The 25,288-nt window shown below is 39.1% G+C and overlaps 1 protein-coding gene across 2 annotated transcripts in view; it reads left to right on the forward strand.

The window, feature by feature from the left end:
• The window catches only part of Adgrl4 (adhesion G protein-coupled receptor L4), a 103,640-nt gene that overhangs the window by 50,212 nt on the left and 28,140 nt on the right, over window positions 1–25,288 (forward strand). Inside the window, exons 3-11 of one of the 2 annotated variants that reach the window (XM_021158255.2) lie at window positions 3,850–3,999; window positions 6,800–6,949; window positions 7,273–7,343; window positions 8,917–9,096; window positions 9,200–9,383; window positions 10,577–10,693; window positions 16,129–16,331; window positions 17,935–18,111; window positions 19,310–19,513. In XM_021158255.2, coding sequence (XP_021013914.1) covers window positions 3,850–3,999; window positions 6,800–6,949; window positions 7,273–7,343; window positions 8,917–9,096; window positions 9,200–9,383; window positions 10,577–10,693; window positions 16,129–16,331; window positions 17,935–18,111; window positions 19,310–19,513 — 1,436 coding nt within the window. The remainder of the gene's footprint in view (window positions 1–3,849; window positions 4,000–6,799; window positions 6,950–7,272; window positions 7,344–8,916; window positions 9,097–9,199; window positions 9,384–10,576; window positions 10,694–16,128; window positions 16,332–17,934; window positions 18,112–19,309; window positions 19,514–25,288) is intronic. The other variant, XM_021158256.2, reaches the window with a different exon arrangement.

Raw genomic sequence — 25,288 nt, forward strand, 5'->3', positions numbered from 1 at the left:
AGATGCTACAGAATGGGCCGAAGCCTCAGCTAACTCCCTTGTAGCTCTTCTAGGGAGTTTGTAAACACAGTAAGTGTAGCAAAACCCAATCCTCAGTCCTGAGCCCTATTTTTCACCTGTTTCGTATGATGGATTATTCAGTGAAAAACTCATTCTCTGGAAACAATGTTATTTCTCACCAATTTTGTGGTCCATAAGGATTATGCTTGTCTGAGAAGCTACTGTGCAACTCCATCCACTTTCTCAGGTTCTATAGTAATTCTCATTGTTCACTTTGATAATCCTGAGGGAGTTCATACAGAGCCATAAAGCTATTTCCTCTTAGTATTATTGTCACCTTGTAATGTAGTGCTTCTGACAGGCAGTTCAGTTAAATCTTAAATGTGACGTATGTAGCAATCATAGTTATTAAATATCGATTAAAAGAAAATGAGGTTTCCTACTCAGAGCAAGAAGTGATTCAAGAATACTTTAATGTTGGTATGTACTTAAGTGCAGCCCCTCACACATGACGTAATTGTTGCAGGTAGGTGTGGGTGAGAGCATTGTGAGTTATATCCATTCCTCTGGAATCACAGCAAAACAGAAAGTCAGGTACTCAGCTCCCAGGATGAGTTGAAAGCCAGCATGGCAAAATGGGGAGACTTAAGCACCAGAAGTGAAAGCTACTAAAGACTGAAGAGTAGAGATTATCATGGCTCCCTTACCCTCTCTCTGCAGCCACGCTTGCTACTCATGTGGTTTTATTCTCTACTTATCTTGAATTTTCCACAAAACTGTAGAGTTTTTTGTTTTCTGGGAGTTGAAAATACTAAAATCGAATCTCATTTTCATGAATAATTTCCAATAGTCAAACATTTTTGCCTTCTGCATTCTGTAGACAACATTAGAAAATTCCATCCTTAACAATTTTTGTCAACTACTTATGACCAAAGCCATTGTATAATCACACTTTGAAAGGAGATTACAGTACAAATGCTGTTGGATTTACCAGTCATAGATATGGAATACGGCATGTCCTTTTAAATTAGAATTAGTAAATAACTTGAGATTGCGAAGGTTGTGCCTTCTTTTGAGTAATTTTGTATTTTTAGTACAAAGTCAAGGGCTGGTAGTAGCAAGGAAATAGGGCCAGTTATTAAAACTTCACAGTCAATCTTAGACAGACACAGCTGAAGTTGAACTTTCATTAGAATGGAGGCCAGCATTCTTTATCTCTTAGACAACTTTGGCAATTACAACAACATGACATCCTACGGACTCATTCCTCTGCATCCTTCAGCAAACACACACTCAGGGCTCCTGCAGTGAGGACCTCAGCAAACATTGAGGTATCATTGGTAGCCTTGGTGCCACTACTACCTGTACATGCATTCCCTCATCGTTGTGATACACAGCACTTCTGCATTGTGTGCATCTGCTTACTGTGTTACAGGTACAGTGTACAAAAGATGGTTAGGATATAAAAGCAGTAACCGCCATTTTCTTAACTCTAGAAAAGTAGAAACAATGTAGATGTGTTAGGTTCAAGCCATTTTGTGTGGGGCAAGTGGACTGTGCCCCAGACAGAACTGGAAAGGTTGAGCAGGCCCAAACCCCAGGGAACCTCAGAATTGAGAATGAGACCAAGCTCTACTTGTTCTGGAACAAGTAACTATGACACCCCACTGAGAGGGCCATGGCAATCAGTCACATAGGAGCAATACCTGAAGTCCTTACCCATGCAATTAGAGCATCCCTAACATCTCAGAATAAAATGGGAAGCATTTACCCATAGATCCCACCCTACTCCAAAATGTGTATAAAGTCTCAATCCACATGGAATGTAGGGTGCATGAGTTATTTTACCAAGAGTCATATGAGAGTGGCTGTTGTATTGAGTTGCAACACTCGAGGGCAGAGTTTTCTCTCCTGAAGCATTCACTGCTGGACCTTGGATCCAACCAGCAGGCTGGGCTGATGCCCTTGATGCTGGCCACTTGTCTAGAGTCTCCATCTGTGGTTCTTGGCTGCTTGCTGTTGTTCACCGCAGCCACTATTGTGGCTGGCATTAGCACTGCAGGTAGCAAGAGAGAACCTGGCTACCTGCCCTTCAGGGTCTTTCCTTCAGACAGCTGCAACACTTTGGTGGATACAGCCAGACCAGAGGCCCAAGGAACCTTTTGTTCCTGCCAGACCAGAATCCTCGAATTTATCTGTTCTTGTTCTGCAGAGAACACCTGGAAACCCCTGGAAACACCTATCACAGACTGAGTTCTGCCTCCCATGAGAAGCCGTAACACCCTAAGCAGCATGGGAGCCAGGCAGCCAGGCAAAATTAGCATGGATCTCGCTGCAAGATGGACCATTTTTATTTTGTCTATATCTACTTCAGCCCATTCTGAGGTGGGACGTTTCTAAACCATGTTAGGTAGAAGACAGACACAGTGAGGTCCTGAGGACAGTAGTTCCTCTAACTGCTCAGACATTCTATGTGGACTAGCACCTACCATTACTGTGTTATCTCGAGCACTTCCTCCTGGAAAGCATAGAGCAACAATATCAAATTCAGTAACGCACTTCTGATTTTTTAAAGGACATTTACATTTTTATTAATCTAATACATACCAACTACTAACAATAATAAGCTGTCGTTATGACCTTTTTCTCAATGTATGCAATGTATTTTTATCATATTCAACTCCATTATGTGTTCTCATTTTTTTGTTTTTTGGGAACGCCATGTGTAAGCATTGCACCAATGCCACTTGTCCCTTTGTAACGCTTCTGAGTCCCCACCTTGACTCTCACCCAAACTTAGTCTTAGTTAATTTCCTGTCATATATGTGTAACAATAATAATAATATATGTGATTGCGTTTATATGCGTGTTATATGTTATATGTATGTAACCATTGTGTGTCAGTGTGATTGTAAGAGCCACAAGATTAGGGTGTCTGCTACTAGTGAATGTCCTCTAGACACTACAGAGAAACTGCACCCATAAAATCTCAACAGTATGATTGCCAGAACAAGACATACATAATGACATCACCAGTTGACACATCAAGGCGGATGAGGAAAATCATGAAAAGTCCTGCCTCTAAGTGAGAAGCCACAAATGGCTGCTGAGAGGAGGTCATCAATCAGCTTGCCTCAGCAATGAGCTCTCACCAAGAAAGCAGTCCTCGACATACACATCTGAGCAATGCTGCATGGACGCATATCCACCTTTGATTGAAATGTATAGCTAAATATATACATCAGACTAAAGTTCAAGAAGTATTAGTTTCAGAGGATAGCTGACATTATTTCATAAACTCTTAGTGCTAAATATAAAAACTTTTCATGAGCTTACTCTTGAAAGCTAATAGCCCAGGACACTACTACACTACATTATTGTAGTTAGCATTATTAGACTATGATATTGCCAGTTTATATATTCGGGAGCTGACATGCCCTATTTGGTGATAGGATGGCAGCCATCTGGGAGGACATAGGTGAGAGGCTATCAATTAGAATGAAGATTCCTGTGGCCATGGTGCCTATGAACTCACAGAAGTTTGATTTACTACTTAAGGTCTTCACAAGACCAGACTCATCCACATTCAGTTGTGAACAGAGGGAAGGCACCATGGGGTCCAGCCCTCCCTTGGGAAGCTGCTGGCAGAGGACAGCTAATGAGGGAAGGCGAGCCATTGTCCTCAGGGGTGTCATGACTAGGAAACTGTTCGTCAGTGAGCTCCAGGGACTGCTCCACACTTTCTTGTATTTGTTGGTGTGAAATCACTAACCACGTGTAATATTGTTATGAGGAAGCAAACGAGTAGAAGAACACTAATGTGAGAAATTGCTTCTGAAATATTTGCAGATATAGATGAGTGCAGCGAGTCTTCTGTCTGCGGAGATCATGCTGTGTGTGAAAACGTGAACGGGGGCTTCAGCTGCTTCTGCAGGGAAGGTTATCAGACTGCCACAGGGAAGTCACAGTTCACACCTAATGATGGCTCTTACTGCCAAGGTAACTTATAGCCTTCAATCTTAAACTAGATAAAATATTTATGGCATGTTTGTAGAGTATCAATGAGGCATACTCCCAATGATAAACAAGCCAAGGTTAAAGAAAGAAAAGGTCACGAAGGAAATCAAAAACAAGGAGAGGAGATTGATAGTAAAATGGGAAGTGTATGGGAAGAGGGCAGGGAGTGGGATCAGATGGGTGGATGAGAAATCAGGATGAGAGCATATGACATCATCAAAGAACAGGCTTATGTATGACATCATCAAAGAACATGTTCATGTATGACATCATCAAAGAATAGGCTCTGGTGCTGCGTAATGTCCTCTGGACATGACATAACTGCTGCATATACAAACTCACAGCACCTCTGGTTTCTTACACAAGATCACTGCAAAAATAACTAGTTTAAAATTCGACCGTGGATCACAGAGGGTCTCCAGGCCTGACTTCTGTGGAAGAAGCTGTTGGTAGTTGATGGCTGCTGGAGGTGAAGAGTGACTCTTCCTTAGGAGTATGGCCCCCTGATAGGTTCCTCAAGTTCCAGTGGAATGGTCCACATCTATACAGACAAGCATAGCAGCACCAATTGAATGCATAGGCTAAAATATGTGAAAGAAGGGTAGAGGGAGAGAGAGATGAGAGACTGAGGCGCAGGGAGAGAAACATGAAGGAGAGTCTTGGTGAGAAGTGGAGTGGAATGGGTATGATCAAAGTATAAATCTATAAATTGTTCTAAGAATGAATATTTTTTAAATAAAAAGAAACCCAAGACAGTATTGAAGAGACATAGGAAGAAAATGTGATCATTAGACATAACCACCATGTGGATTTAAAAGCCCCTGCACCGCAGGATGGAGAGAGTTGAGTTTACAGAGGAATGTTCTTACATTGCTTGCAGGTCGGTTTTAGATAAAGCTCATGATAATGTTGCACGTTTAAGGAAATCAATTTCTTGTAGAATGGACACCTCTAACATGACAAAATACTGATAGAGAAAGAATGTGTTAACTGCCCACCCATGAAATAATTTGAACTGTCTGTGGTGTTTAATGGGTCTGCACACAGCCCCATTTGGGCTGCTTTGCTATTTGAGTGCAATATGTGCTTCTAACGCATCACTGGGAGAGGATGGGGCTCCTTGGTGACAGTCATGGCTGCCGGCCTGCAATCACTGAACTTGGAAGACTATGGCCAAACGATAGTCATGCCATCAAGGGTTACATAATGAACTCTAGACCAGCATTGTGAGAAGTTTGTCTTATCACAAGATTAAAAAAGACTCTATGGCTTGAACCCCACATTCCCCACCTGGTTGACTTTATCTTCTCTCTTGTCTTGTTCTTCCTACCTTCTATGTAGCTTGGAATGCACGGATTGGTGGTTCCTTCGATCCATGAGTCAAAACTCTGGGTGGTTCCTTCGATCCATGAGTCAAGACTCTGTAGCTTTTTCCATTATTCGTCAGTATAGGATTAATCTCTGTAGAATGATAGTCTCTGGGCCTACAAAGGAAAAATAAATGAGAGTGTTCTTTTAGAGGCTGTGTGCTTGAGTTTCTAGATAATGCACACCATAGATATGTAGACAAAATCAGGAGAGGGATTTTCTAGCCTTTCACCCTGGTAATGTTCCTTATAATCTAGTACCACCACCACTCTAGCTAATGTAAAGGTCTTCAAGAACAGAGCACAAGGCTCTGTACTGACTTTCTTTTCTGTGCTTTGAATTCCACATTTTCCTGTTGTATTTTTAAATGAAAAATTGGGAACAGCTGAATTTAAGACAACAGCCTGATGACATTTTAAATTAGACTTTAATAGCCCCCTTCCTTTTTATTCTGGTAAAATGGTACCATGCCATTTTGTTATTTTAATAATCAAATTGTAAATTAAAATTGCAGGTTCATTCATTAATCTAATAGAAAGTGTTTCTAAGATGCCAGAGCTGGGCTCAACACACACACACACACACACACACACACATTAATTTAAGGTAATGATCTGGACTATTCAGTTCCTTGGAATCATTCCCCAACCTGGCAGCATATTTATATTGTATTTATAACTTGAAGGCACATTTCACTGCAGTGTGTAAAATTTTAAATTAAGAATATAAATGATGTGAGCCTAAAAACCCAGCACCTTTATTACAGTGTCAATATATAGCTACTAAGAATTTCTGACTTAATTCTGTGCAATTTATTACTTCATCCATACTCAACTATGATGATTGCATATTAGAATCATAGTCCAAATGTAATATGAACAAAAGTAATCAATCGTAATAAATCTTAAGAGAGTTGAATCACATAATGTGCTGGACCTTAGTTTTCAGTTAAATCACACCCAGAAATGAAGCTTCAAAGAGAAAATGGGCCCATCTTTCTCCTCCAGATTCCTTTAAACTGAGTTATCATCAGTTCAGCCTAAGACTAGCAGGCAAATAATTTTAAGTGCACTTTGAAAAATGAGTCTTTATTAAATTAGAACTAACTGTTACATCTTAGATGATGGGAATAGATTTGCTGACTTTGTTGATGAATCATGCTACTCAGAAAACAATTTGAGAGTACGGCCCATGAATAACATTTTCAATACTCTGCCAAACTGGATTGGCCAAATTAGAGTTAAGAAATGCATGCAGCCGGTTTGTTCTCTCTTTCCCCACATGATGGGATTTCCCCTGCTCTCCTATATCTTGTGTTTTGGTGTGAAATCACTAGCCACATGTAATATTGTTATGAGGAAGCAAACGAGTAGAAGAACACTAATGTGAGAAATTGCTTCTGAAATATTTGCAGATATAGATGAGTGCAGCGAGTCTTCTGTCTGCGGAGATCATGCTGTGTGTGAAAACGTGAACGGGGGCTTCAGCTGCTTCTGCAGGGAAGGTTATCAGACCTCCAAGGGGAAGTCACAGTTCACACCTAATGATGGCTCTTACTGCCAAGGTAACGTATAGCCTTCAATCTTAAACTAGATAAAATATTTATGACACGTTTGTGAAGTGCCAATGATTAAGAAAGGTGTGTTCTTTTTGCTTAGTGGAAATGGGTGCACCACATTGAATGCAGCTCACATTCATTCCTTCTTCCTTCAACTACTTTCTTCCATTTTCAGTGATACATTATATATTCTGGAACTCAGATGGATTCTCGAATGTTAAAGGATGCATTTTTAATGTTTAAATGAACCAAATCATCCAAGTCAACACGATCAGCTTAGGAAAAATGGTTTGTAGACTCACTGTGGAATGTGTTTTCTTTTTCTGCAGAAAGCATGAATTCAAATTGCCACTTAGAGCATGCCTGCATCGCTGCAAACATTAATAAAACTTTAAAAAGAGTAAGTAGACACTTTAGGTTGAAATATATTTTATTTTGACATTTTGATCTCAGTTAGAAAGTGCTACCAAAGTTCTACTCAAAAAGATCAGCAGTTGGACCTCCTGTAGAACTGAAACTGTTTTCACACAGCCATGTAAGTATGACTTACATTGCAGATAGAATTAATTCGAAACTTCCAAAGCATTATAGAAGACTTTATCCTGCTTAATTTATGCTTTTTTTTATTATTGCAAGTATTGGAGAATTATTTTCAACATGAAAGGAAGTTGTTGGATAAAATGGTAAAAACACACATAGGCTCAGATCCAGTACCACATTCCAAGGAGACATCGTTTAATGCAACCAGATTCTGTACTTCAAAGTGAGCACTTCAAAGAGCAAATAAAGTAGGACATTCATAAACTTGTTGTTATGCGACTGAGACTGGGGATCACACCATTTGGAGCGAACTCTCAGCAAAGCTACTTCCATTTTATCAAAAGCTAAGGACCGCTGTGGTGGAACATAACCAGATTCAGATTATTAATTAATAACTTCTTACTTTTGACATCAAAACTGATAAGAACTAATAAATCTAAGTATTGGGAAGGGTTTACTGACTAGGATATATGCTGCAATAAGGATGTTATTTTCAAAATTATTTTTTTCAATTATCCCTTCAAGTGAGCTCTGCTTGTCTCTGAAGTATACTCAATAATTCCCAGTTACTTGGGAATTATTTCTAAATAAATTCTTTTTTCATTGCTACATGTCATGATTTCATTTTAACCTGATAACACATTGCTCACATAAGACAAGAAAATCAACCTCTGTGCAAACTTGATATGTCTCATTCTGCGTTTTAATGCATGTGGTCTTGTGTCTGATATATATACAGGTATGTGTGTCACATATGTGACTGCCATGTGCATGTGGAGACCAGACATTAATGCTGTATGACTTTCTCGATCACTTTTCACCTTACTTACTGAGACAGGCTCCCCTCCCCCTCCCCCTTCCTCTCCCCTCCCTCTTCCTCTCTCTTCCCTCTCCCTTTCCCCTTCCTTCCCCCCTCTCCCTTCCCTCTCTCTCTCCTCCTCCCTCTCCCTCTTCACTCCCTCTTCCCCTTCCTCTCCCTTTCCTTCTCCCTTTTCCTCTCCCTTTCCTCTCTCTCTCCCCCTCCCTCTCCCCTCCCTCTCTCTATTTACTTCCTTTCCCTCTTCACTTCCTCTCCCTCTCCCTCTCCCCATCTTTCGCCCCCTCCCTTTTCCCCTCCCTCTCCTTTTCCTTCTCCCTTTCCCTCCCTTTTCCTCTCCTACTCTCCCTCTCCCTTTACCTCCCTCCTCCTCGCGCTCTCCTAGATAGACAGCTTGCCCAGAGACCTTGTGTCTCCACCTGTATAGACTGTGATTACAGGTGGACTACCACGCACAATGTTTTTACACAGAGTCTGGCTATCAGAAGGTCGGTCCTCAAACTTAGATATCAAATGCTTTCCTCACTGAGCCAACTTCCAGACCCCTTAAATCTTATGTGTGAAATCCTCCGACAGAAATGTGATTCTCCCTGTCTGTAACTCACTGTTTTCTCAGATTGGACCCATAACAGAACAGACAACTTTACTCCAAGAAATCTACAAAAATTCTGAGGCTGAGCTCTCTCTGATGGATATAGTCACATACATAGAGATCCTAACTGAATCATCCTCACTACTAGGCCACCTGAACGGCACCACTTCAGCCAAGGATGCCCACTTCAACTCAACTCTTACTGTGAGTATTTAATCTTCAGTGGAGGTGACACTTAAATTGTTTCCTGCATTTCTGTTCACTGTGATATAATAATATTTTTAAAGGTCTGTTTTTCCTTAAATAGGAATTTGGGGAAACCATCAATAATTTTGTTGAAAGGAATACACATAAAATGTGGGACCAGTTACCTACCAATCACAGAAGACTTCATCTCACAAAACTGATGCACACTGCTGAGCTAGTCACCTTACAGATCGCTCAGAACATCCAGGAGAATTCTCAGTTTGATATGAATTCTACTGACATGGGTAAGGCATGGGAGTAAAAGGTCTGCTTCTAAGCAGGAGCATTTACCAAGCCCGACAGTAAGGAGAAGTTCTTGATGTGTTTTTCAATGTAGAAATGAATGTTGGTTCGTATCACCAGAGCACTATGAATGAAGAACCATGCTGGTACAAAGGCTGATGTTCCCCTGTCTTTATTGCCTCCCCTTTTCTAGTCATGAACGATTTACCATGAAAATTAGCAGAAGGTATAGCTCCCTTCTCAAACTCACTCAGTGATCTCCTGACATTAACCTACAATATTTACATTAGAAATTGTGGATATAACACTTTTAAATTTCTCTTTGGAAATGCTTTGCCTTGTGATAACATGAGGCCATTGTAATAATGAAGTACAATTTTATATGCTGTGTAGTTTACTGAAAAAATACTAAAGTTAGGGTTAATGTTGAAGATGGTTATAAACAGTTCTGAAGAAGCAAAGTATTCTATTAAGAAATCATTCTATGTGTCTATATTATATGTTTGGCTGATATCCTGCTAGACAGTAGTATATTGACAGAATGAACGATCATCTCATTGGCAGTCACTACTTACCCAATTTAAGAATGAAAAGGATGAGGTTAATATGTAGGCATACTATGCTTCTTTGTTTCTGCATAAAGGACATGCTAATGTACCCCCAAAGTAAACTATTACTCAAAAATCTAATTCTTGTCCCTGTTTCTTTCAACAGTAAGTCGTATTTACATTGTGGATAGTTCACAGGTATTTCCAACTTTTTGACATTGTGGCAAGACATTGTCATCTACAAAGCTCACACTGAGAAACAAACAATCCAGTTGCAAAAATGGGGGGGGGGAAACCCTGAAGGTTTTAACTAAGTTACTATTTTGGGTGATGCCATACTTATAGCTTTTCTTGGTGAATACTGCCTACAGGCTGTAGGTGAGGCAGACCTACAAGACACTGCTGTCCTCACTGCTTTAGGAACTAAATGTGGATGCTCTTGCCTGTGTAAACATTTTCATTTTTCTTTGAACTCAGTAATGATTAGACTATGAACTCAATAGTCAACAGAAAAAAAAAAAATTCCGAGGTTTCTATTCTTTGGGAGATTGTGTGCTGTACTGTCCAAAACTGAAACGAAACTGTATCCAATGCAATTGTCTCTAAATTTAAAACTTACATTGGTTAACCTAATTTTCTTATTTCAGCTCTCAAGGTTTTTACTTTTGATTCAACTCACATGAAACATGCTCACCCCCACATGAATGTGGATGGAGGCTATGTGAAAATATCCCCAAGGAGAAAGGCTGCACATGGCACAACTGGTAGGGTTTGAACATCTTATGCATCTTCATGGATTTCTAATACATACTTGATATGCACTTGGCTATCTCACAAATATACAAGCAATTTCCTATAGAAATATTTAACTTCATATACATGTTATCTATGTTTATACTTGAGATTTCATTCAGACAACACTACCAGAGGTGAAGTTTAACCAATAATATCCTGGTTTTTCATCATGAAACCAAATTTGTGATTGCAGATAGGGATATGTTTAGTCTTTTCTTTGCATCCACCCTTCCTCAGCTTTTGTATAGTAAACTCTAAGTCATGCAGCTTTAAAAAAAAATAAGAGAGAAAAATAAGACAGAGAATGCTAGTAGCAAGCAATTTCGTGATTATCTAATTTAACAATCTCATTTGGTAGATAATGGAACTAAGGTACGAAGTTAACGGAGTTCTCCCCATGTTTATCAGCAAATAGTTTTGAGCAAAACTAGGAAGGAAGAAGCTAATAAAGAAATCAACTCAACAGACTTTTACTTGTCACCTAACTGGGGTCAAGCCCATTCTTACTATTTTAATTTATATTACCATTCCTCTCCTCTTGGAGCAATGTGCACAGAAAGGTTCTGCAGGTCATAGCATAACTTCGGTGGTAGTTGTTCTCCCATAGGCAAAGATATATTACTAAGGGTAAGCATGAATTGGGGCCTTTTCCCAGAGTCTGTGGTAATCACAGATATAAATGAAAACTACACAGTAAATACACATAAAAACTGGTTTATTAACAGATAGACTTTATTTTTAGCGACCATTCTGCAAGCCAGCCTCGTGACATTTTCTTTGTTTAGATTCAGTTCATTTTGTTTTCCATTGCTTGGGAATTTTCTTTCTCTATTCATTATCCTCACTGTTTTTTATTTTTCTGGTCAAAGTGAGAAACATGTAGTTACAAAACAAATGAAAAATAACCATGATGCATTGCCACTGAACCCTTAGCACTTGTGCTGCTAAACCATACTGTAATCAATGAAGCATACATATAGTATTTATGAATATATTCACGGAACCTGTTAAACAGTTGAAATTTCAAAGACAATTTTAATGGTGTTTAGAAGTCATGGAAAACATTGAAAATAACTATTATGGTGACAAATGATGAAATTGTCACAGAATTAAAATCTCAGAAAGATGCTGACTGATTGTATGGTAGCTTTGTTATGTTTAATGATGGCACACAGAAATGGACAGTTGAAGGGGGTAATATCAGATCTCAATAAGTCAGACAGAGAAAATGGCTTTTCCTCAAGGTTAAATCTTAAAAGAAAGAGCAAATATACAAACTGATCTCACCTCCCAGTGATGTCTGTATGTGATTTCACTTCTGAAATTCATTAGAAAAGAAACACAGTACCATTGGTAGGATTTCAGAGGAGATCAAGAGACACAGATGGGTTTTTACATTATTTTGTAAGCTGAATTTAGAACTGTGATAGGGACAAGGAGGGGTCACAAAACAAAATTCAGTGCTCTGAACCATGGTTTTACGATAAAAATATAATAGCCTTCTGTTAAGGAATTCTACATACTTTCTTTTAAATACTTGTGAAAGTGGGATAATAGTCAGACGTCCAGCTTAGAAGAACCTTTAGCATTCCCCAAAAGAAAGGATCAGAAAGGCATTTGGGAGGAAGATTCTTAAAGAAGTCCATATTGGAAAACTTATTCCTGAAATGTAAAATGCAGGGAAATCTTAACTTGTTTCTCCCTGATACTTTCCAGCAATCTAGCATGCTAGTTAGAGAGTTAGACTTGTATCACTCAGGAAAGACATGATTGCTGGAACTCCCACAGGAAAAAATAAAGAAACAAATAAATCTAAGGAAAAATCTATAGATACTAACAAATATATATATATATATATATATACACACACACACATATGTATAGGTATATACATGGACATGTATATGATGTATATGTGTGTTACAAATGTATGTACATATATAATTTATATTACAATTATATATATATATATATATATATATATATATATATGGAACTTTAACATAGTAATTTGCATGAAATAAATACTTACACATTTGTTCTAGAAATTGAATGAAAGGAAATTTTTTGTTCTTAGAAAAAGTTATGTTAATACTAACAAAATATAGATGACAAAAAAGCATAAACATCATAAGGCAGAAATGAGAGCAGATGGAATTCAGTATGAAATGATGTATTCTTTACCCATGAGTCTGCATCTGCAACCCATTTTCTTAGTGAGTGAGCATTATATTTTAGTTTTGTTGTGTTAGTTACAGGATATCTGGCAGGGAAGGGCCCATCTAAGTCAGCCATTGTGCTGCGGAAGGCTTGGAGGAGCTTATGGCACAGGGAAGTGGACTGGATAGAAAATTCCATACCTGCCAAGAAGTGAGGAAGCAGGCTGGTATAGGGAGTAAGAGTAGCCTTCAGAGCTTCAGGCCTGCTGACTTACTCCTCCAAGGCCAGTAGCAGCTCCTAAAAACTCAGTAGCCTTCAAGATATCCCCAGCAGCTGGAGACCAAGCATTCTAAACACAACTTAGTGGGGGACATTTTACTCTCAAGTCTGGTAAGGAAGATCAAAGATCAATTAGTCCTAAAATTAGCAAGAAATTGTCAGAAGTAAACAGGTTCAGAATTCTGACTGGGGGTAGAGGAGAGATGCTCATAGGATATTTATTCATCAAGGAAATCCAGTGGCAGGGGCTGGAGATTTCTCTGGGAACCCTTGTCCGAAATCACAAATTGGTGTTTAAAATATCATTTCAGAGTGCAGCAATTAATAAAACAATTTAAAGTCACCTTTTCTTACAACATTTTATTTCAGTTGGGACCAATTCTTCCTATAACCCCTAAGATACAATCCCTCCAAGTGGGCTTGATGCTTCTGAAGTTTAAAGTTCTTCCTTCAAGCCCTAGTCAAAGGACAGAGAACATTGTCATCATCTCTAAGAGTCTTGATGTCACTAGCTCAGATACACCACACCGTCCTACTTAGGATTCTATAACACTGCAACTGGGGGGGGGGGCAGTTGTGGAGGAAAGCAATCGGTTTGCTCGCCCTCAAAAGCAATTGGGAGGAGGAAATAATGTATTGGACTTACAAGTTACAGTCTATCATGAAGAGAAGCCAAGGAAGAACCTGGTGGCAGGAACTAAACAGAAATCGTGGAAGAGGTCTGCTCATTTGCCAGAATCCAGCCCTGGCAGGGTTCAGAACCCAAAGGAGGACTGTGGAATACTTCCTACATTTAACAACAGTGTGTACACCATATGTTTTCCTTCCCTCTCCTCCTCAGTCCCTGCAGTTTTCTGAATCCCATAATCTATATGGCCCCAGTAAGCAGTTAATATTAAACTCAGCACATGTGTACTCAACCAAGTGACTATGGTTAGTAGAAATTGTGGTTAAGATATAGAGAGCTGATAGACTATATACCCAGGAAATTATGATTTAATTATCGGTGCCTGGCTTCTCACCATACCCTAATCAGGAGATCTAATTCATCTCATGGCTGGGAATCTCAGCACAGCAGTAACCTATGTCAGTTCCTCACCGGTGCTTAGCTCACCTCTGAATGTTTGCTTTAAATCTTTGAACCAACAATCCAGCAAACCATTTCTAACCTCTTGATAAACATCTAGCTGTTGTCTGGAACAGGATGGTGGGCAAACTGTTGTCATAACTAAGCTTCCATTGGAAGACAATACCCAGATGTTAGCTGAAATACCCAGATCAGGGCCCTGTGTTGATTCAACCACATCACCATTATTAACAAACAGAGGAGTGGTGATCTGTTTTCTCCCACAATCCTCAGAGACAAGCAAGAAGGAATCACAGCCTTAGCTTTCTTTTTCTTCTGATTTTGAAGAAATGTTAGTCACAGACAAAGTGAAAGTAAAAACTGCATTAGCAACGTCAAGAGTGCAAATACAAGGCAAAAGTGAACCAAGAATCCCTTCGGGAAAGGCCTGGAGATTCTGCAAGAACATCCCCACAAGTCTTGCCCTGTGGGGATCCAACTCCTCATTCCTTGTCATAAGGAGGGCTGTCTGTATCACACTCACGCACCTTTCCAAGAAGAGGCTTGGCCACTTCCACTTGTTGGCTCCTTCGCAGGCTCCTGTGTAGCTTCCTCACCTCTCCCAGACCCACCTGGCCAGTGTAGCACCACCCATGGTGGACTGGTCCCTCCTACCTTAATTAGCACTCGAGACCTCAGAGGCATGCTCTCAGGTCACTCTGATAGAAGCATTTCTTCAGTTTGGTTCCCTCCTCCCCAGGTGTTGACACACAAGTTTTGTCATCGCATAGATTAGTATCTATTTGTTTCAAAGGTGTCTTCCAAGCTGATAGGTCAAAGAAAGGTTCTGTGAGGTACATACATTAAATGAGGCCATGCAGCAACTAAAATGAATAGAGATGAATGTACTTTAGAGACTATACATCACGTGATCATATGGAAGGAACGTGTGTTGTGGGGGAACCCAGTTTTGTGACCATGGTATTTTCTGAACATGCTATCGATATTTGTGTTTGTGATGCTGCAGCATTGGGCTGCATCCGGGTACTGCTTTTGTATAGTGCCAAGGTGGAATATGGCTCTTCTGACTCCACAGAACTCAATGTTTTCTTTTCTTTATTTTTTTATTAGATATTTTCTTTATTTACATTTCAATGTTATAGCCTTTTCTAGTTTTCTCTCCGAAAATCCCCTATGTCCTCCCCCATCCCCCTGCTCCCTAACCCACCCACTTCCACTTCCTGGCCCTGGGATTCCCCTATACTGGAGCATAAAACCTTCACAGGGCCAAAGGCCTCTCCTCCCATTGGTGGCCTACTAGGCCATCCTCTGCTACATCTGCAGCTAGAAACATGAGTCCTGCCATGCGTTTTCTTTGGTTGGTGGTTTAGTCCCAGGGAGCTCTGGGGATTGTTGTTCCTCCTATGGGGCTGTAGAACCCTTCAGCTCCTTGGGTGCTTTCTCTGTCTCCTTCAACGGAAAGCACTGCAGAGATTCCAAAGTTGACCTCAGTGGCGTGATCCAACTTAATCTCTTCTCAGTCTTTTTAATTCCAACTCACTGGCACACGGACACGTGACTCAAAGCTTACCTCTCTATGGGTGAACATGTCTCAGACTCCAGCTCTCTGTTAGGATCAGGCTGTCAATACGTCTAGGAATACTTTATCTCCAACCAAAGTTTGTGAAAGTGTGATGCTGTAATAGTTGACAGAGGTCAAGAATGTAAGAAATGAATGTGTATGCTAACGCACACATGGGATATTTTGCCTGACATTCCAATCTGAGCTTTTATGATTTCCATAGAGTATAATGTTTGTCTACTGAGTTTTTGTGTTGAAGATCTTTAATACAGTTTCATAGCATGAGAATCCACTGACTGCGTTTATTTGATTGACAGGCAATGTAGTAGTTGCATTTCTGTGCTATAAGAGCATTGGTCCCTTGCTATCCTCATCTGACAACTTCTTACTGGACACTCAAAATGATAATTCTGAAGGAAAGGAAAAAGTCATTTCTTCAGTGATTTCTGCCTCAATTAGCTCAAACCCACCCACATTATATGAACTTGAAAAAATTACATTTACACTAAGCCATGTAAAGGTAAGTTGTTTTCTGGCATTGCTTCAAATGATGGTACAATCAGTGAGCTGGGATATAACATGGTGCTGTTACTTTAACTATATGTGAGTTTTAGAGAATATCAACATTGAAAATTAAACTAAAAGGGTTGTATAGTTTTGATCCTTTCTTCCTCTGAACGATGGGAACTGAAGCCATGTCTTTCTATTCTAAGCTTGTGCTCAACCAATGAGCTGCAGCCCCAACACTCAACTACTTTTCTATAAAATATTTTGCATTTCTAGTTCTCCTCAAAGTTTCTTGTCAATACTAATGAGTCACATGAGCAATGTGCTAGAATTAAGCTGTATTCTGCTTTTATTTTTAGTATATTATTAGTTTTGCCAGTTTCTAGGCCCATATCTATAAGGATATGATTTTGTCCTTTAAGAGTGTGTGAAACGGCTCCAGGAGCAAATCTCACAACCTGAAGATACCCTTCAGAAGTAGATCACATGACAGAAGGGAAAACTGACTCCTCAAAGCTGCTCTCTAATAGCCACATGGTTGCACTCACACTTACACTCACTCTCAAATATACACACACTTACACATACTCTCACATTCATACTCTAACTCACTCTCACACTCACACTCACTCAAATTCACTCTCATACTCACACACATACTCTCACATTCATACTCTAACTCACTCTCATACTCACACAATCACTATCACACTTACATACATACTCACTCTAACACCCAAATTCATACTCACCCAACCACACTATCACACTCATATACACTCACACACATATAAACTCACACACTCACACTCAAACACATACTCACACATACTTACACTCACTCTCACACTCATACTAACTCTCACACTCACACACACTCACATAATCTCACACCCAAATTCATACTCACACTCACATTATCACACTCAGACACACACATACACTCACACACTCTCACACTCAAACTCATACTCACACATACACTTATTCTCTCACTTGCACACACTTACACACACTCACTCACTTTCACACTTACACTCAACTCTCTCACTTGCATACTCATACTCACATACTTACACTCACTTACTTTCACACTTACACACACTCACATGCACTCACACTCACATGAGGAGACATTATTTTCTAGGAAGACTCTCTTTGAGCTATTTTCCATTTCATTTTCTTCTTTCTCATTGATTTTCTCATTTTATGTTTTTTATTTACAATAGCATATAAGACAAATAAAAATATACATTGTTTTGGTCAGCATTGTATTTTTTAATATAGCTAATAAATGTTTGATAGCAAATAAGTACTTGCAGAATAAAGACAGATGATGAATGTCTAGTAATGCTCTTTTTGTTTGAAATATACATGATGTCACTTGATAAAAATTATCACAACTCAGTAAAATAGAAAAAAAAATGTAGCATCGTTGCAATCTGAATTTCAGGTCTGCTACAAAAGAACAAGTCTCATGCCATCATTCATCAGCATTGGTTCTGTGTTCCTATTAGGCGTCATTCTAATCCCATCAGTGCTGCTTTAAATGCATACCACCATGCATTGCTCCTGGTGGTTTCCTCTGTCTCATGGATGGGATATCTGTTTTTCAGCTCTCAGATAAGCACCGGACACAGTGTGCCTTTTGGAACTACTCAGTCGATGCCATGAACAACGGCAGCTGGTCAACAGAGGGCTGTGAGCTGACACACACAAATGACACCCACACCTCCTGCCGCTGTAGTCACCTGACACACTTTGCAATTTTGATGTCCTCTACTTCTTCCATTGTAAGCCAAGTGTGTGCTTGTGTTCACAGAGCTGCAGCCATCCTTTGTCATCCTTAATGTTTCTCTTCTTACCCCGTGTCACTGAAAAGAATAATCCTTTTATCTCTTTTCCTTGGGTCAACTGTATGGTTAATGTAATTGAAAAGTCTGCAGTTTTTGTTTGGTTTGGTTTGGTTTGCTCTCTGATTCTTTCCTTCTCTTCTAGGATATGTGTAATAAGGAATCTTTAGGTTATTTCTTATCAAGAACTTACTTAACCCATAACCTTTACTAGGTTGCATGAAAGACATAATATCTTTCCATTACTCTGGATTTTGCATATTTCAATAGCCATTCACACATTTTACTCTCATAGTATCTGGAGATCATTCTCTTTATCATTTTGATGCCTAATAAAATTTGGCACGTTTTTACCTAATAGGTCTTTAATAATGTAAAACCCCCAAAGATTTTCAAATATAAAAATATGGCGAATGTCCTTGTAATGGATATTTTGCTTCAGTACTGTTTCCTCAAAGATGATGATGATGATATAATTTCCTTCTTTGTACCTCTGTTTTAATCTTCATCCAGTGCTGTTCTAAGCTTCTTTATCAGGTCACTAATTTAATTCCATACAATGTTGAAGTCTATTAGGTGTCATAATACATTTGATTGAAGTAGTATAAATTATAAAGATTATTTTCCCCATTGTGTGAAGGGGGAAACAGTCCCATTCTTTATGTGAAAATAAACAACTCATCTCCATTTCAGTCTCAACCGCACTATTTTGGTCCTCCTCACACCCGTTTTTCTTTTACCTTTGTTTAATGTGTTTTAGATGAATCACCTCATAGACACAAGTCTTGGACTTACCACTGATAAATCTGTTTTAATTAACCATTTTCCCATTACAATGATGAATTACCTTTTCAATACCATGCAACTGATGGTGATAACATTATTCAGGCATGTACTAATATATACTATGCTCAGAGAAAAAAATCACTAATTATAGTTCTGTTAGCCTGCCACATGATTTATATCAGATTTCTCTGGATACTAAGTACAGGTTTTTCTCATCTAAATGTACATTTTTATTTTTACATTTTATGAACACTTTGATTAATGCTTCCCTGAGAAGTTCATGAGGGATTGTAGTCCCTTTGACACGTCACTAAGTCTTCCTCTTAACCACTCTGTCACTGTTTGCCCTTAGGGAATTAAGGATTATAATATCCTGACGAGGATCACTCAACTCGGAATAATCATCTCCCTGATCTGCCTCGCCATGTGCATCTTCACCTTCTGGTTCTTCAGTGAAATTCAAAGCACCAGGACCACAATTCACAAGAACCTCTGCTGCAGCCTCTTTCTTGCAGAACTTGTTTTTCTTATTGGCATCAACATAAATACGAATAAGGTATGCAACCTAGCCCCCACTGTGCTTTATTCTATTCTCTTGTGTTTTCTAACCTACCATGTCACATGAACCATAACAAACACCTCAGTGTGGCAGACATGCTAGATCATTGTTTTACGTTATCTAGCATGTTTGATAATGCCAACATATTTAAATGACACACTCAACAAATCCATTAAACAAAGAAATATCCTTCATTATATAAATTATTGGGAAAAAACAAAATTTTATAACAAATAAATAGCTGTATTTGCATAAACAATAAGCAAGGACAGAAAAGGGGTGGAAATGAAGTTTGTTTAATGATTGTTAGTGTCTTAGTTAGAGTTTCGTAGCTGTGAAGAGACACCATGACCAAGGCAACTTTTACAAAGGACAACATTTAATTGGGGCCAGCTGAAAGTTTCAGTGGTTCTGTCCATTATCATCATGGCAGGAAGCATGGCAGCATCCAGGCAGGCATAGTACTGGAGAAAGAGCTGAGAGCTCTACATCTTGATTTAAAGGCACCCAGGAAGAGACTGGCTTCTTCAGGCAGACAGGAGGAGGCTCTTGTCAACACTGGGCAGAGACTGAGCATTCTGACACACTTCTTCTAACAAGGACATACCACCTCCAATAACACCGCACTTCCTAATAGTATCACTTTCCATGGGCCAAGCAAACCACCACACAGAGTAAGCACAAAAGCAGGCGAGGTGACCTAGGACCTCACCACAGAGTTTCATATTTTATTAATCTACATCTGCAGAAAAGTAGGACACGCAGTGGGGTTAAACATGTATATATGTACTAAAGGACATGCTCATGAGAGAAAATTGGAATTTCAGACTGAAAGAGGCAGCCAACAACCTCCAACACTAAGTAAAGGAAAGGAAGAACAGCATACTTCGAAGAAGGGCCATCCCAGGTGCCTTAAAGTCCTTTGAAGTGTCCTTTATTGATTGCAAGAGTCCTCCCTGGTCTCTAGGCAACTAGGATATCTGTAAGCCAATGGCTGGCAGCAGCCGTGGCTGAGAGTGTGAACTACATTGAAGTTCACATGTAACACCTGCCATGCACCAGCTAGAAAAATGTATTCTTGAGACATAAGTCAGGAAAGTGACTGTGCACTGCTTTCCCCCTTGGATGTCGTCCAAGGACTGAAGCTGGTAACCAGTGATTAAGTCTCTCTCTGAATTAGGTAACTTTGAACACCCTTCTTTTTATACAAACTGTTTCTGGGCTTTGTGGCAGAATTCAAGACACCTCTCAGTTCTAGATACCCTTCAGCCCACTGGTGTGTAGGTGTGAATTTCCCCCCCCCCCCCCCACCCTTTTTTTCCTCTACTATTCTTACAGAGTGTTTTGGTCAACTCTTTCCAGTGAAACCTACCAATTTTTTCAGAAGCGACTTCCAAATTTCAGCTTTCAGAAATCTTTCTTTTTCACACAATATCCAGTGGTCTCCACTTGTATTTTAATATGTAATCCCCTTATTCTTGAATTATACTGTTTTAATGTTTTAGGTTTATTTACTTTATGAGTATGAGAGTTTTGCCTGCATGTATGTGCATGTACCACTTGAGTGTCTATTGCTGGCAGAGTTCAGAAGAGGCCATTAGATCTTGGAACTGTAGTTACAAATGGTTGTGAGCCACCATGGGTGCTGCAAACCATACCTGGTCCTCCCTGAGAACTAATATTCTTAACCACCAAGCCATTTCTCCATTAACTACATTGTTTTAATAAGGAAAATAAGTATGTACATTGCATGAGCCTTCCAGTAATACATAATATTAATTTTACTACTCAGGGCATAGCTTTTCTCTATTAGTTTCTGTAGCCTAACTCCAGGGGGTAAAGAGATGGTTCAGTGCTTAAGAGCACTTGCTGCTCTTGCCACAGACCAGAGTTCATTTCCCAGCACCCACATTTGGTGGCTCACAACCACCCATTAAGGCCAATCTCTGGTTTCTATCTGCATTTGGAGCTGATCCTGTGCCAAGCATCTCCATACCCAAACACCACCAGGAGAGAGATGGTCTCCCAGGAGCACTGAAAGCCTGTGAGCACAGGTAACACCACCACTTCTGCTCAAATTTCTGACCCCAGAGGGACCAACCCAGAGTTATTAGGACACAGGATCCAAGGAATAGCCGGGGACAGGATCCTTTAGGTTTCTGTATACACCCCGGAAATGACCTCGTGCCAAAACTATCCATACCCAAATTCATCCCGGAGAGAACTGGTCTCCCAGTAGTACTGACACACAGGCTTGCAGAAGGCACGAGCCACAGAGACAGCAAGACCAGCTAATACCAGAGATATCCAAAAGGTAAGAGGCAAGAGCATAAGTAACAGAAACCAAGGCTGCTTGGCATCATCAGAACCCAATTTTCCCACCACATTGAACCATGGATACCCCAACACACCAGAAAAGCAAGACTCAGATTTAAAGTCACATCTCATGATGATGATAGAGGACTTTAAGAAGAATATAACTCCCTTAAAGAAATACAGGGGAACACAGGTAAACAAGTAGAAGCCTTTAAAGAGGAAACACAACAATCCCTTAAATAATTACAGGAGAACACAACCAAAAAGGTGAAGGAATTGAAGAAAACTATCTAGAATCTGAAAATGGAAATAGAATCAATAAAGAAATCATACAGGGAGACAACCCTGGAGAAAGAAAACCTAAGAAAGAGATCATAGACACAAGCATAACCAACAGAATGCAAGAGATAGAAGAGAGAATCTCAGGTGCAGAAGATACCATAGAAAACATTGACACAACAGTCAAAGAAAGTGCAAAAGGCAAAAAGCTCCTAACCCAAAAGATCCAGGAAATCCAGGACACAATGAGAAGACCAAACCTAAGAATAATAAGTATAGAAGAGAGGGAAGATTCCCAAGTTAAAGGATCAGTAAATATCTTCAACAAAATTATGGACGAAAACTTCCCTAACCTAAAGAAAGAGATGCCCATGAACATATAAGAAGCCTACAGAACACCAAATAGACTGGACCAGAGAAGAAATTCCTCCTGTCACATAATATTCAAAACATCAAATGAACTAAACAAAGAAAGAATATTCAAAGTAGTAAGGGAAAGGGGTCAAGTAACATATAAAAGCAGACCTATCAGAATTACACTAGACTTCTTATCAAAGAATATGAAAGCCAGAAAATCCTGGGAAGATGTCATACAGACTGTAAGAGAGCACAAATGCCAGCCTAGGCTACTATACCCAGCAAAACTCTCAATTACCATAGATGGAGAAACCAAGATGTTCTATGACAAAACCGAATTTACACAATATCTTTCCACAAATCCAGCCCTACAAAGATTAATATTCCAACACAAGAAGAGAAATCATACCATAGAAAAAGCAAGAAAGTAGTCTTCTTTCAATAAATCTAAAAGATTATAGTCATACAAACATAATTCCACCTCTAACAACAAAAATAACGAAACAACCGTCACTTTTCCTTAATATCTCTTAACGTCCATGGACTCAATTCCTCAATAAAAAGACATAGACTAAAACACTGGATATGTAAACAGGACCCAGCATTTTGCTGCATACAGGAAATGTACTTCAGTATCAAAAACAGATACTACCTTAGAGTAAGGGCTGGAAAACAATTTTCCAAGCAAATGGTCCCAAGAAACAAGCTGGAGTAGCCATTCTAATATCGAATAAAATTGACTTTCAACCAAAAGTTATCAAAAAAGATAAGGAAGAACACTTCATACTCATCAAACAAAAAGTCTACCAAGAAAATTCTCAATTCTGAACATTTATGCTCCAAATGCAAGGGCACCTACATTCATAAAAGAAACTTTACTAAAGCTCAATGCATACACTGCACTGCACACAATAATAGTGGGAGACTTCAACATCCCATGCTCATCAATGGACAGATCATGGAAACCCAAACTAAATAAAGACACAGGAAAATAACAGAAGTGATGAACCAAGTGGTTTTAACAGATATCTATAGAACCTTTCATCTTAAAACAAAAGAATATACCATCTTCTCAGCATCTCATGGTACCTTCTTCAAAATTGACCATATGATCAGTCTCAAAATCCTCTTCAATTGATACAAGTAGATTGAAATAATCCCATTCATCCTATCAGATCATCAAAGACTAAGGCTGATCTTCAATAACAACAAAAATAGAAAGTCCACATATACATGGAAGTTGAACAATGCCCTACTAAATGATAACTTGGTCAATGAGGAAATAAATAAAGAAATTAAAGGTTTTTTTAGAATATAATGAAAATGAAGGCACAGCATACCCAAACTTATGGGACACAATGACAGCAGTGCTGAGAGGAAAGCTCATAGCTCTGAATTCCTCCAAAAAAGAAAGGGAGGGCATAGGGGACTTTCAGGATAGTATTTGAAATGTAAATGAAGAAAATATCTATTAAAAAGAAAAAAAAAAGAAACTAAAGAGAGCATATACTAGCAGCTTAAGAGCACACCTGAAAGCTCTAGAACAAAAAGAAGCAAATACATCCAAAAGGAGTAGAGGGCAGGAAATAATCAAACTCAGGGCTGAAATCAACCAAGTAGAAACAAAAAGAAATACGCAAAGAATCAACAAATCGGGAGCTTGTTCTTTCAGAAAATCTTTCCTTCCTTCCTTCTTTCCTTCTTTCCTTTCATCTCTCTTCCTTTCCTTCTTTCTTTTGTCCTTTCTTTCTTTCTTTCTTTCTTTCTTTCTTTCTTTCTTTCTTTCTTTCTTTTTTTAATCAAATATCGTCTAACAGGAGTCAAACTGAAAAGGGAAACTTCAGTTGAGAAAATGTCTCCATCAGATTGTCTAGTAGGCAAAAGATCACTGAGTATTTTCTTGCCTGATGATTTACTATTGTAAGTGCCATCTCTGAACAGCTGGAATAAGAAATGAGTCTGCCCAAGATAGTAATTCTATTCCTTTATGACCTCTTCTTCAGTGCCTGCCTCCAAGCTCATGTTTGATTTTCTGTCCTGACTACCATTCATAATGTACTGTAAGATATAAGATGAAATAAACTCTTTCCTCTCCAAAAAAGAAAAGAGAAAAAAAGAATCTCAAGGTCTGCTTACCACAAACAGATATGAATTAATCAGTTAGATGGAGGTGTTTGGATTCTTTCAACATCAGTTTGAACTGTACGTCAATCTCAATTTCATAGCAAAATCCACATGACTTTTCAGTCTGTTAGATACAAGTCTTGGTTCAGCAATGGCAATCAAATTCTTGTGTTTATTTTTAAGACCTTCAAATGAAAAATCAATCCATAATTCCCTTCATTGGCTGGACTACCCAAGACATCTCTAAACTCGAGGTCAAGTTTTCCTAAAAAACAAGGCATATTCAAAGGGAATGTTAATTCAATGTTTAATTAATGTGTTTGTGTTTGTGTGTGTGAGTGTGTGTGCATGCGTGCACGTGCACACACATGTTTTTGAAAGAGTCCATTTTGTTTTTACCTTGTTTTGTAGACTTCCCAGTATGGGTTGTAGGACCTGAACTCCAGTGTTCTTCAGGGTCAGTGAGTAAATTGGCATCATTTGTTTAATAGTTGAGGAGAAGAAAAATTAACTTTCCATACATATCAAAAAAATTAAATAAGTTTTAGTTTTTTATAAATGAAGTATTTTTTGGGGGGGGAAGTCCAATATCAAGGACTCTGACCCCACCTTCTGGTCTGCCTGCAAGGCATATGGTATGCATACAGACAAGTACACCAACACACATACACGTAAAGTTTCTTTTTTTTTTTTTTT

This window comes from Mus caroli, chromosome 3, assembly GCF_900094665.2.
Source record: "Mus caroli chromosome 3, CAROLI_EIJ_v1.1, whole genome shotgun sequence".
NCBI classification, from domain to species: Eukaryota; Metazoa; Chordata; class Mammalia; order Rodentia; family Muridae; genus Mus; species Mus caroli.